This window comes from Macaca mulatta, chromosome 16 (assembly GCF_049350105.2).
Source record: "Macaca mulatta isolate MMU2019108-1 chromosome 16, T2T-MMU8v2.0, whole genome shotgun sequence".
NCBI classification, from domain to species: Eukaryota; Metazoa; Chordata; class Mammalia; order Primates; family Cercopithecidae; genus Macaca; species Macaca mulatta.
In genome coordinates this window covers 89958645-89972471 of record NC_133421.1, presented here as the reverse complement: position 1 = coordinate 89972471, position 13827 = coordinate 89958645, and the positions used below count along the sequence as shown (strand labels likewise).

Sequence of the window (13827 nt, the reverse complement as noted above, 5' to 3'; positions counted from 1 at the left end):
GCAAGTGAATGTTAGGAAGGAAAAACTGGCATCCTTCCCGCTAGTGCAGAGAGATTCACCCCGCTCTCCCTCCGAGGTCCCGCACTGGCCTGCTGACGTGAGCAGGGTAGGGGTTCTGCTCCAGGTGGGGAGGAGGGAACCAGGGACCCCAGTCTCAGCACAAGGGGTGAATCAGACAGAAAGACCGCAGTGTCCTAGCATCCAACCCCTCCCTCCCAATGTCCAGAGCAGTGGATTCACCTGACTCTGTACTAGGATGTCAGCACACCTTGGGCACCTCTGAAACAGAGCCTGTTACGCTTTCCTCCCCTACTGTAGACATTCCTCCTGTCTTCCCCAGGGTGGGCACTCTCCCAGCGGTGGCCCAGGGGTCTCCCACTGCTTCCCTTGTCCTGGCACTAAGGCGTCTGCCTGCCCAGCTGCTCTGCCTCCAGATTCTCACCCATGCAGAGCTGCCACGCAGACAGCGTGGAGCACCCACTCCGCCGGCCCCGCACTCACTCTAGCCTTCGCTGTGGTGTAGACGTGCCTTGTCCGTCCCCACCAAAACTCATGTTGACATCTGATCCCCAGTGTGCCAGTGCTGGGAGGCAGGGCCGGGGGAGGTCTGCGGGTCATGAGGGCGAATCCCTCATGAATGGCTTGATGCCGTTTGCAGTCATGGGTTCTCACTCTCTCGAGAGACTGGTTTACTCCCCTCGGGAATGGATTAGCACCCGCCAGAGTGGGTTGTTACGAAGCCAAGATGCCCCATCAGGCTTCATCGGCATCCCCGTCGGCCTACTCTGCCATGTTGTGACACGGCACAAAAGCCCTCACCAGAAGCCAGGGCCAGGCCCTGAACTTCTCAGTCTGCAGAACTGTGAGCTAAATAAACCTCTTTTTCCTTTTTCTTTTTTAATTTAATTTAATTTTATTTTTTTGAGACAGAGTCTTGCTCTGTCACCCAGGCTGGAGTGCAGTGGTACAATCTCAGCTCACTGCAACCTCTGCCTCCTGGGTTCAAGTGATTCTCCTGCCTCAGCCTCCCGAGTAGCTGGGACTACAGGTACACACCACCACACCTAGCTAAGTTTTGTATTTTTAGTAGACATGAGTTTTCACCATATTGGCCAGGATGGTCTCTCTCTCTTTTTTTTTTTTTTTTTTTTTTTTGAGATGGAGTCTCACTCTTGTCACCCAGGCTGGAGTGCAGTGGTGTGATCTCGGCTCACCGCAACTTCTGTCTCCTGGGTTCAAGCAATTCTTGTGCCTCAGCCTCCCAAGAAGCTGGGATTACGGGCATGAGACACCACACCCAGATAATTTTTGCATTTTTAGTAGAGACAGGGTTTCACCACGTTGGCCAGGCTGGTCTCGAACTCCTAACCTCAGGTGATCCACCCACCTCAGCCTCCCAAAGTGCTGGAGGCACTTTTAACTTCTTTCAAAAACTTTTTCTTTGCATTTACAACTTGGCTAACCATTTGGTGCAAGAGGCCTAGCTATCAGCCTATCTCAGCTTTCAACATGCCTTCCTCAAGAAGTTTAATCATGTCTAACTCTTGATTTAAAGTGAGAGGCATGAGGCCAGGTGTGGTGTGGGTGGCTCACACCTGTAATCCCAGCACTTTGAGAGGCCAAGGTGGGCGGATCACTTGAGGTCAGGAGTTTGAGACCAACCTGGCCAACATGGTGAAACGCCGTCTCTACTAAAAATATAAAAAATAGCTGAAGGTGGTGCTTCACGCCTGTAATCCCAGCTACTTGGGAGGCTGAGGCAGGAACATCGCTTGAACCTGGGAGATGGAGGTTGCAGTGAGCTGAAATGGCACCACTGCCTCCAGCCTGGGTGACAGAGCAAGACTCTGTCTCAAAACAATGGAATAGAATTTTAAAAAATAAAGTGAGAGGCGTGAGACTCTTCTTTTCACTTGTGCACTTAGAGGCCACTGTAAGGCTGTTTCTTTTCTTTTCTTTTCTTTTGAGACAGGATCTCACTCCGTCACCCAGGCTGGAATGTAGTGGGACAATCGTGGCTTACTGCAGCCTCGACTTCCCAGGCTCAAGTGATCCTCCTGCTCCGGCTAATTCTTGTTTTTTGGTTTTTTTTTGAGATGGGGCTTCACCATGTTGCCTAGGCTGGTCTCAAACTCCTGGTCTCAAGCAATCTACTCACCTCGGCCTCCCAAAGTGCTGGGATTACAGGTGTGAGCCACGATGCCTAGCAAGGTGGGCCACCTTTTGATCTACCTTTTGATCCATGTTTCAGCAACCAAACAAAGACTCAGAGCCCTTCCTAACTCTACCAGCTGCAACATGAAATGCACAATCTCTGCTAGTGGCCCCACACTAACAAACTCAACCTGATCCAACTTTATATCATTTGGAACTCAATGTCTCCAGCCTGGCCAGGGGCTTCCCATGTCCCCATCCCAACTTCAAGGATCCCATCCTTTGCCACCCAATGTCCTCACTTTTTTTTTTCTTTTTATACAGAGATAGAGTCTTTCTACATTGCCCAGGCTGGTCTCAAACTCCTAGGCTCAAGTGATCCTTCCACCTCGGCCTGTAAAAATGCTGCGGTTATAGTTGTGAACTACGGCATCTGGCTTAAGTGCCCCCGCTTTAACAGTAGACACCCTGCATGGCTGAGAGCTCAGCTTTCGTTGTAACTCAGCTAATCGCATGAGAGCTGGTGCTCGATTTTCTACAATTTCAACCCTACAGGAGAGAAGATTCTGACCCAGGGCACGCTAACAAACTCTCAGATCATTTATGCAGAGCTGCAGCCCAGACATCGAATCCCTGAGTTCATCCTTTTCACCACTTTCTCAGCGATGCTGGGGGCAACCAGCCAGCATCATTGCATTTCTTGGTTTTCGATAAATGTTCAAAAGCATCATGTAGAGAGTCACCAAATTCCTGGCCTCTTACGAGTGGTGAGTTAGGAGTCTCAAGTGCATTTGCTTTGCATGCCTCTAGAAACAGTCATGCTGCGTACTACCAGTTCTCGCAGCACTATTATTAATAGAAGTAGAGCCCTTAGGCCGCGCGGTGGCTCACACCTGTAATCCCAGCACTTTGCAAGGCCAAGGCAGGTGGATCACGTGAGGTCAAGAGTTCAAGACCAGCCTGGCCAACATGGTGAAACCCTGTCTCTACTAAAAATACAAAAATTAGCCAGGCGTGGTGGTGGGCGCCTGTAGTTCCAGCTACTTGGGAGGCTGAGGCAGAAGAATCACTAGAACCTGGGAGGCAGAGGTTGCAGTGAGCCAAGATCATGCCACTGCACTCCAGCCAGAGCAACAAGAGCAAAAAAACTCCCTCTAAAAACAAAAAAAGAACGCGGAAGGACTGGGGGTCACACCCTGACCCCTAAACTTGAAGGACAACATCGGAGAGACCCCGTGGCAAACAGCTGGGCAAAGACTGAAAGAGGGGAAGGGTGGTGCAACGGTCTTGTGGTGGAAGCACACCTAGTGTATCCAGGAAGGGCCAGGAGGTGGTAGGCTCTGGGGGCAGGAGAGGGAGCCAAGAGGAATGGGGTGGGCAGCCGTCTATGTAGGACCTTGTGGCCACCATCAGGGCTCCTGCTGCTCCTGAGTTACAGTGGTGGTGGAGGCGGATCTTGGAAGGGGTCTGTGGTTTGACTATCTGCTGTGCTGAGCGTAAGCAGGAAGGCAGTGTGGAGGCGGGGAGACCAGCAGGGCCCTCTGCATGTGGGGCATGGAGGAAGGAGAGGGCCCAAGGGTGGTGGGTCCCACAGGTGGAATATGGAGGTGCCCTCATCATTGGAGGTAGGGCTGGGCTTTGGACACAGACAGGCTGAATGTCTGGGGCTGCCAGTTATAGGGTTGGTATTTAAAGCCTTAGAGGAGGGGAACCAGTCTGAGGTCCCAGAAGCCAACAAAATTGAGGATGGACTCAAGACGGTCAGCAGGCAAGGCCCGCCTGACACTGCCCTGCTCCTGCCTCTCCACTGGCCTCCCGAGTCAGGGAGGTGCCTGGGCAGGTCCTGGGGCCCCCTCACGGCCCTTCAAAAATGAACCCAGGCAGAGCTCTCAACCCCTGCAAAGCCTCGAACTCTGCTTCCCTGCAGCATCCTCTGAAACCCTCTACCAAGCCTTCAGCTCAGCCCGACACTTCTCATTCCCCGGGGGAGGAAGAACCGGGAGCTCTCCAGGAAATGAAACTGAAACTTTTCAAAAGCACCAGGAACCCCTAGCAAAGACACCGACAAAACTTCTTGAGAGTTCTGTAGCCACAGAGGATCTCGGCCCCACCTGGGCTGCCTGCTGCCCAGGGTTTTCATTTCCTGGAAGGGAGGCGAGACATCTCCGGGGGTCCCCACTGCCCCAGCCTCCGCCAGCACCCCGGGACCTCACCTGCTATGGGGGCTGCAGGAGGCAGCCTCTCTCCGCACTGGCTGCAGAACCTGGGGGCTTCCTCCTTGGAGACATGATGGCACGAAGGACACTCCATGCGTCCTGCTGGGACGACTCAACACCCGCGCTGGTGCCCTGCAGATCCAGAAGCAAGAGTAGGAGTCGCTGGCAGCCCGCTATATACCAGCCTCCTGTCACGTGACCATAGCTTCAGTTTCATTTTCCAGGAAAGTGAAATCACAGCAGCCCAGCTGGTCCCCTGGTTAATCGAAACCCAACAGCAGCAGAGGCCAAGCCCAGCCCCTCCCCGCTCTCTGCTGCCCTCTTGGCTCTCAAGCTTTTGCAGTCTCTGCCCCGGTCCCTCACTCAGTCAGCCCAGAACCATTCCTGCTGCTGAGGACATGGGTTGGGCCGGGTGGGGACAGGGGATGCTCCAGACAGGCTGGGCAGCCACGTGCTGTTCAGCAGGGTACCACGGCCTGCCCTGAGCAAGGTGCTCAGCCTCCTGATGCTTCACCCTCCTCATCCTCCAAAGAAGACTAGAGCACCTGCCCCACAAGTGATGGGGCCTGAGCAGGAAGCCCAGAGCTACTGGGCTGGCAGTCAGATTCCTAGGAATGGGGGGAGGCTGCCGTCCACGAAGCTCCCCACTCTGCACTGACCACCTGCCCTTAGAACAGCCTCTGTGGTGGGTGGCATCAAACCAAGGTGATGGTCACAGCGAGTCCAGACCAAGACTCAGGCCAGCATCCCCGGCCTCCAGGGTCACTTCTTGCATCCAGGGTGAGAGTGGAGATGGCATTTGGGCTCTTGGCCACCTAATAGTGCAGGACCTGACTCTCTCCCTCCCCAGTAAGAGGCCCCAGGGCACACTGGCCCACCCACCCCCTTCTTCTGATGGCTTCGAACCAAAGAACTCCACTGGGGCAGTGGCCGGAGCGGCAGCTGAGTGGTGCCTTCAGCAGCAGGAGGACACTCAGGCCCCCTCCTTGCCCTGGCCCTGCCCTCTCCTCCCACTGAGTCTCCATCACAGGGTGGGCTGATTCAGGCCGGGCCTGAACGCGGGACAGAAGCACTGGGTGTTGGTTCCCTGGCTTCACCTGTGTGGGAGACTAATCTATGCCACTCCAAAACAGACTCTGTGGTCAATTTTGAGATGGCTATTCAGAGAAACCGCAGAGTCAGGAGCAGTTCTGGGAAGCTGGCCTTTTGTAAAAGGCTATAAAGGAAATCCACATCACGAAAGAGCACACTGGAGCAGAAGCTCTCTCTGAGGCCCCATTATCTGCCTAGAGGGATCTCGGAGCGGTCCCAGGGACACACTAGAGGAGTGCCTGCGGCCTCACCAGTTCCTCTGAGAGCAGCTCCCAGATCACTTGAGTGATTATCTGCACACGACAGCCCTGTACACCTCCCCTCTCCAGCCCCAAGCTCCCGTCCCAATGCCATAAATAAAACATCAATCATCTGTCGTCTGCAGTCTTCTCTTTGATGAGGTTCCCAATAAGTGTATGGGACAATTTGCATCTCTTCTTCAGGTCTGCTGCCCTTTTATTCCAGAGACTAAAATTCTCTCTCCTTCAGAGTAGAAGGAAAGTTTAAAACTCCCCTTCCCCTGCCACATACAAGCCCTGGCCCCCACCGAACCTCCTCCCCTCCACACTCCACCTGAAGCAACTACCACTGGGCACTCCCTCCCTCAAACACCTTCGATGACTCCCCACCGCCCAGGCCTCTTTCTTTCCACCCGAAGTGTTTCCTTCTCCAATGCTACACGGGGGAACCATAGACCAGAAAACTCGAAAAATCCTCCATAAAGCATCTTCTTCTTCTTTTTTTTTTTTTATTTTTACAGTTTCACTGGTCACCCAGGCTGGAGTGCAGTGGGCAATCTCAAACCACTGCAACCTCTGCCTCTGGGTTCTAGCGATTCTCCTGCCTCAGTCTCCCAAGTAGGTGGAATTACAGCCATGCGCCACCACACCTGGCTAATTTTTTGTGTTTTTAGTAGAGAAGGGGTTTCAGGTTGGCCAGGCTGGTCTGGAACTCCTGACCTCAGGTGATCCGCCCGCCTTGGCTTCCCAAAGTTTTGGTATTACAAGCATGAGCCACCGCGCCGGCCCCCTAAAGCATCTAATTGTTCCGTCTGCCCTAGGGGCCGAAAGACACAAGAGAGCGCCCCAGGCACCCAACACTGCTGCATTCAATACGCTTCCTGTCTTTTCTCTGCCATTTTTCCCCAAGCACAGACACTGCCTCCCAAATCAAAGCCCATCCCCCCAACCACAACCAAAGTCAACAAGGTGGGGGCAGGGAGAGGTCACCACCATGTTTGCACAGCTCCTTCCCCTCCCGGCCTAGACTCCCCCAGGACCCGGCCCACCGGCTTGCAGGCAGCCATCCGGGAGGGCTGCCCACTCCGGCCTTGAACCCCGCGCTCGGGCGACTTCGCCAAGTCGGGAGGACGCTGCGCGGTGCGGTCCGGAAGGGGCGATGCCTCCCTCGTAAAAGTTAGGAATCTGTTTTTGCAACTTCACTTTTCCGTTGTTGCAATTCGTGCAGGCGCAGGATTCCCGGGCGGAGCTGCAGGCCCCGGTCCGGCTGTCCCCGTCCACTACCCGCCCGTGCCCCGGCCACTTCCTGGGGGCAGCACCGCCGGGGCGCAAAAGCTCCTCCGCGCCCCGGGATGGGCGGGTCGGAAGCGCTCTGCGCTCCGGGGATGTCGCCGGGGTCCCATGGGTGCCTGCTGCCCCCACCCCGGCCCCTCCCGCAGCCGGGAAACAGGGTCGGTGGGCGCCGCGGGTGGGGCTGGACCGGGCACCCCGGCGGCGAAACCGAAACTTGGAGCCGGCAGGAAGAGGCGGCCGGGAGGGGCATCCGGACGCAGGCGCCGCTCCCCGGGACCGGGTCAACCCGCCCACCCGCGGGGCCCACTGCACCCTAGCCCGCTCCCCGCCCCGGGAGACTCTCCGCGTCCGCTCGCACCTGCGGCCCCCGAGCTCGCCGCCTGCCGCGCGCTGTCGCCCCTCGGGTCACGGGGCCCTGGGCCCGCCCTGCCCGCCGCCGCTGGACCCGCGCAGGCGTGTGCGGAATTCCCCGCCGGTGGCGCCTCCCAGTGACTCCGCGCCCCCAGCCCCCGGGAGGCGCCTCGGGCCGCTGCGCGCTGGGGACAGGCGCGGGAGGGGCCTAGGTTCCCGCCAGGCGTGGGGCGCATGCGGGTCTCCCGGAAGCCCAGACCCCGGGCGGGCCTGAGCAGTGGAGTGGGGCCGGACGGGTGCGCCCCCTGCCCCGGCGCCCAGCACCTCGGACAGTGTCCGCGGCCCGGCAGAGCGGGCGGTCGGCCTGGAAGCCGCCCAGAGGGCGCCTGGCGGGTGCAGTGGAGGTAGTCAGCGCGCTGCGTGGGGGCCTTTGCGTATTAAGGGATCTCCGCGGCCCCGCGCAGAGCGCGCTCTGTCACTGATGACGGAGGGGCCACACCGGCCGGCGCCATCCTCCGTGCCTCAGTTTCCTCATTTGTGAGGCTCACGGTGTAACCAGGGACCTCCGTTTTAAAATCGCCCACTTTCTTTTTCTTCCTTCCCCTCTCACCCCTTCATCCCGTCCCTCTCTGGACACTGCGCCTCTCTGCGCATTCCAGAGGGGATCCTCATCCTGAAACAATTTCCGGCGCGGAGCCCCAGCTGAATCCTCCTGCTTAGGGGGGCCGCCAACAATTAGTCCAACATCCTCGCCAGCCACCCCTCCTAACCGACAACTGCCCACGACAGCCATGGGAACAAGACACACAGACCCTGCCCCTACCCCACTCCCCACGGCGCCCATGGCAAGTTTCCCTAGAAGAACCCGATGGCAGCCTGGGCAACATAGAGAGACTCCATCTCTACAAAAAATCATTTTAAAAAATTAGCTGGCCGTGGTGGTGCACCTGTAGAGGCTGAGGCAAGAGGATCGTTTGAGCTCCAGGCTGCAGTGAGCCGTGATCATACCACTGCACTCCAGCCTGGACGACAAAGTGAGATCTTGCCTCAAAAATGAACAAACACAAAAACCTGAGGGTAAATTTTTAATTTTAAGATCTTTGTGTTTTGGAGATAGAGTCTCACTCTATACTCCAGGCTGGAGTGCAGTGTGCGATCTTGGCTCACTGCAACCTCCACCTCCCAGTTCAAGCGATTCTCATGCCTCAGCCTCCAGTAGCTGGGATTACAAGCACCCGCCACCACGCCTGGCTCATTTTTGTAATTTTAGTAGAGAGACGGGGTTTCTCCATGTTGGCCAGGCTGGTCTCAGACTCCTGACCTCAGGTGATCCACCTGCCTTGGCCTCCCAAAGTGCTGGAATTACAGGCATGAGCCACCGCACCCAGCCAAGGTGACACTTTAGAATGCTAGTTGGGCATCTTCTCACTTTACTGGGTCTCCGATTAAAACCTGCTTTTTCCTCCCACCAATCCTGACTGCACCACTGCACTCCAGCCTGAGCGAAAGAATGAGACTTTGTCTCTAAACAGTTAATTTCAACTGTTTCTTTTGACTTTTTCAATATGACTAGTCAAAATGTTTAAATGACTTGCATGGCTCACATTGGTGGCTTGCATGATTTTTCTGTGGGACAGTGCTGTCTCCGTGATCGCAGTCTGCCTCTACCAGCTGCTGCAGCAAGTACACGTAAGCCCTTGGAGCTTTGCCTCTTGCCCATGTAACAGTGCTGGGCTGGAATGCTGCTCAGCAGAGTGCCCTCCTCCGCTCTGCCATTTTCACCCCATGGCTTTGGAGGGCACCCAAAAAATCATCTCCATCCTAGGCAGCAGAAGGCGGGAAGGAGGCTGGAGGGGGAGGTTGTTATTGGCTGGGTTTAGAAATGGCACACACGCTTCTCACACTTCATGTGCTGTGTATGCTTGCCAGGCTGTTGAGACATAGGACCCCAGACCAGAGGGGTTAAACATGTGGATGAAAAGAGTCAAACTCTGTAAAATATTTGAAGAGATTTATTCTGAGCCAAGTATGAGTAGCCATGGTTTCACTCACGTCCGTGTGAAGAGACCATCAAACAGACTTTGTGTGAGCAATAAAGCTTTTTTCTTTTTTTTTTTTTTTTTTTTGAGGCAGAGTTTCACTCTTGTTGCCGAGGCTGGAGTGCAATGGCACGATCTCGGCTCACCACAACCTCCGCCTCCCAGGCTCAAGCAATTCTCCTGCCTCAGCCTCCCTAGTAGCTGGGATTATAGGCACGCACCACCACGCCCAGCTAATTTTGTAGTTTTAGTAGAGACGGGGTTTCTCCATGTTGGTCAGGCTGGTCTCGAACTCCCGACCTCAGGTGATCCACCCGCCTCGGCCTCCCAAAGTGCTGGGATTACAGGTGTGAGCCACTGCGCCTGGCCTGCAATAAAGCTTTTTAATCACCTGGGTGCAGCCGGGAGGAGTCCGAAAAGACAGTCAGTGAAGGGAGATGGGGTGGGGCCGTTTTATAGGATATGGGTAGGTGGCTGAAAATTACGGTCAAAGGAGGTGTTCTCTGACAGGCAGGGGTGGGGTCACAAGGTGCTCAGTGAGCCAGGATGAGCCAGGAGAAGGAATTTCACAGGGTAATGTCATCAGTTAAGGCAGGAACAGGCCATTTTCACTTCTTTGGTGATTCTTCAGTTACTTCAGGCCATCTGGATGTATACGTGAAGGTCACAGGGGATAAGATGGCTTAGCTTGGGCTCGGAGGCCTGACCCATAGCCTGTGGCACAGCCCTCAGGCAGTCCTGACAACATGTGCCCAAGGTGGTTAGGTGCAGCTTGGTTTGTACATTTTAGGGAAGCATGAGACATCAATCAAATGCATTTGAGAAATACACTGATTTGGTCCAGAAAGGCAGGAAAATTTGAAGCGGTGGGGGCAGGAGACTTCCGGGCTGTAGGTAAATTTAAACATTTTCTAGTTTACAATTGGTTGAGTTTATCTAAAGACCCGGGATTAATAGCAAGGAAATGTTCAGGTTAAGATAAAACACTGTGGAGACCAAAGTTTTTTTGAAGTCTCATAGTGCCTGCCTTTACAGACAAATAGATGACAAATGTAATGTTTCCTATTCAAACCTTTAAAAGGTGCGAGAGTCTCAGTTAATCTCTGCAGAATCCCTGGATGAAAAAGATCTAGCTTTATTCACAGAGATTCTTTACAGATGCAAATTTTCCCCCACAAAGGACAGCTTTGCAGGGCCATTTCAAAATATGGTAAAGAAACATGTTTCCAGGTAAAACATTTTGATTTTCTTCTTTGTCACGTAATGTTATGCCAGAGTCAGATTGGAAAGTAAGTACCGAGGCTGCCTCCTTTGGAGAGGCTAGTCAGAAACTCGAAAGAATGCTCCCGTTTGTCTCTCACTTATCTACAACCTGGAAGACTTTCCAAAGTTGTTCGGCCTTTCCAGTGTGCATCTTACATAGATTGAGGTCTCATGTCTCCCTAAAATGTATAAAACCAAGCTGTGCCCTGACCACCTTGGACACATGTCGTCAGGACCTCCTGGGGCTGTGTCACAGGCAGGTGTCCTCAACCTTGGCCAAATAAACTTTCTAAATTAACTGAGACTTGTCTCAGGTATTTGGGGTTCACACGAAATATAGGATTAAATGAAATCCATCTGAGAATGTTTGGTTTGTAAGGCATGATTCCCTGATGCCTTAGATAGGAATTTGGGCAAGATAAAAAAAATCAGAAATTAGTCTTCAAACAGCAGAAATGCACCATCTCACAGCTCTGGCGGCCAGAAGCCCAAGATCAGGGTGTTGGCAGCACTGGGTCCTGCTGAGGCTATAAGGGAGTATCCGTTTCAGGCCTCACTCCTGGCTCCTGGTGATCACTGGTGCGGGCTGAATTAAAAGTCCTGAACCTCTTTGACAGAGACTAACAGACCCTCTTCTGGCTATAAAACAACAACAATTTTTTTTTTTTTTTTTTTTTGAGATGGAGTCTCACTCTGTCGCCCAGGTTGGAGTGCAGAGGCGTGATATCAGCTCACTGCAAGCTCCACCTTCAGGGTTCACGCCATTATCCTACCTCAGCCTCCCGAGTAGCTGGGACTACAGGCACCCGCCACCACGCCCGGCTAATTTTTTTGTATTTTTTACTAGAGACAGGGTTTCACCGTGTTAGCCAGGATGGTCTCAATCTCCTGACCTCGTGATCCGCCCGCCTCGGCCTCCCAAAGTGCTGGGATTACAGGCATGAGCCACCGCGCCCAGCCAACAACAAAATTTTTAAGTCCCAGCCACAGCAGGACAGAGGCTGGCCCTGTCCCACCTGCTTCCCAGCCCCAGCCCTCTTATTAATCATCACCAGTGTCAGGCCTCTGAGCCCAAGCCTACACGTATTCATCCAGATGGCCTGAAGCAAATGAAGAATCACAAAAGAAGTGAAAATGGCCAGTTCCTGCCTTAACTGATGACATTACCTTGTGAAATTCCTTCTCCTGGCTCATCCTGGCTCAAAAGCTCCCCCACTGAGTACCTTGTGACCCCCAACCCTGCCAGCCAGAGAGCAACCCCTTTTGACTATAATTTTCCACTACCTATCCAAATCCTATAAAACAGCCCCACCCCTGTCTCCCTTCGCTGACTCTCTTTTTGGACTCAGCCCGCCTGCACCCAGGTAAAATAAATAGCCTTGTTGCTCACACAAAGCCTGTTTGGTAGTCTCTTCACACGGACACGCAGGAAAACTAGGTCCTATGAAAGACTGAGGATGCCTCCACTAACGGTACCCACCCGGCACCTGGTCTTGTTTCTGTGGTTCTGACTGGCCTCCTGAGGATGTGCACGTCGGGGACTTGTACCCTACATGTCACTTTTTTATGTATAGGGCCTGATTATAATGCATTTAAATGTGAAGTCTTTTTCCCAAAGTGAACATGGGTCATATGTTGCTGTATTTTCCACACATGTAAGCCTAATGCCCATGCATATGCGACTCCTTCATGACTACTCATAGCCCCTCCTGTAACCTACTGAGCACCTATACTTGGCCAACCCTTTCAGAGTAAATTCCTGTCTTACTCGTCCCTTCCTCAAAGTGCCAGCCATGCTTCCCAGGCTACAAGAAGAGCCTCCGGCCGGGCACGGTGGCTCACGCCTGTAATCCCAGCACTTTGAGAGGCCGAGGGGGGCGGATCACGAGGTCAGGAGATCCAGACCATCCTGGCTAATATGGTGAAACCCCGTCTTTACTAAAAAAAAAAAAAAATACAAAAAATTAGCCAGGCATGGTGGCGGGCACCTGTAGTCCCAGCTACTGGGGAGGCTGAGGCAGAAGAATGGCGTGAACCCAGAAGGTGGAGCTTGCAGTGAGCCGAGATTGTGCCACTACACTCCAGCCTGGGCAACAGAGCAAGACTCCATCTCAAAAAAAAAAAAGAGCCTCTGGCCGGGCTCAGTGGCTCACGCCTGTAATCCCAGCACTTTGGGAGGCCAAAGCGGACGGATCACAAGCGGATCACAAGGTCAGGAGTTCAAGACCAGCCTGGCCAACATGGTGAAACCCCGTCTCTACTAAAAATACAAAAAAATTAGCTGGGCATGGCGGTGTGTGCCTGTAATCCGAGCTACTCGGGAGGCTGAGGCAGAATTGCTTGAACCAGGACCCAGGAGGTAGAGCTTGCAGTGAAGCGAGATCATGCTACTGCATTCCAGTCTGGGCTACAGAGGGAGACTCCGTCTCAAAAAAATAAATAAATAAACCTCCTTGCAGGCTGCAACCCTTTATGAGAAACAAGTTCTCCTTTATCAATGTTTGCACCTCGACGTTCTTCAGCTGACAGTTGCTAGAGTTCCTTGGCTTGACCCTGTGTCATGAGATCTCTGCCTTCACGTTCACAGCACATGCTCCACGTATATCGATGAACAAATTTCCCTTTATAAAAACACCACTTCCAGCCTGGGCAACATGGCAAAACCCTGTCTCTATACAAAATTTAAAAATTTGGCTGGGCGCAGCGGCTCATCCCCGTAATCTCAACACTTTGGGAGGCTGAGGCGGGCAGATCACTTGTGATCAGGAGTTCGAGACCAGCCTGGTCAACATGGTGAAACCCCATGTCTACTAAAAATACAAAAATTAGCTGGGCATGATGGTGCACGCCTGCAATCCCAGCTACTCTGGAGGCTGAGGCAGGAGAATTGCTTGAGCCCGGGAGGCAGAGGTTGCAGTGAGCCAAGATCACACTACTACACTCCTGCCTGGGGCACAGAGTGACATTCTGTCTCAAAAATAAATACATACATAAAGAATAAAAATAAAAATTTGCCCTGCATGGTGGCTCATGCCTGTGGTCCCAGCTACTTGAGAGGCTGAGGCAGGAGGATCACTTGAGCCAGAGAGCCGACTGCAGTGGTCAAGCCACTGCAATCCAGCCTGGACAAGAGTGAGACCCTGTCTCAAAACCAAAAACAAGAAGTCACCGCTTATATGG

The 13827-nt window shown here is 53.6% G+C and overlaps 2 protein-coding genes and 1 long non-coding RNA gene across 12 annotated transcripts in view; 1 reads left to right on the top strand and 2 right to left on the bottom strand.

Annotated features, from left to right (window-relative positions):
• RNF213 (ring finger protein 213) overlaps nt 1–7729 on the bottom strand; it is a 134153-nt gene extending 126424 nt beyond the window's left edge. For 5 of the 9 annotated variants that reach the window (XM_028836893.2, XM_077973146.1, XM_077973147.1 and 2 more), the window contains exon 1: nt 4368–4518. In XM_028836893.2, the coding sequence (XP_028692726.2) occupies nt 4368–4464 (97 nt within the window). In that variant the 5' untranslated portion in view covers nt 4465–4518. Of the gene's footprint in view, nt 1–4367; nt 4519–6750 lie in introns of those variants that run through there. The other 4 variants (XM_077973145.1, XM_028836895.2, XM_028836894.2 and 1 more) reach the window with 2 other exon arrangements.
• SLC26A11 (solute carrier family 26 member 11) overlaps nt 1–13827 on the bottom strand; it is a 65137-nt gene that overhangs the window by 16665 nt on the left and 34645 nt on the right. The gene's annotated exons all lie outside the window — the stretch shown is intronic.
• Nucleotides 9445–13630, top strand: LOC144336053 (uncharacterized). Its single transcript, XR_013407453.1, has 2 exons — nt 9445–9731; nt 12537–13630. It is a non-coding gene; the product is annotated as an uncharacterized LOC144336053 (long non-coding RNA).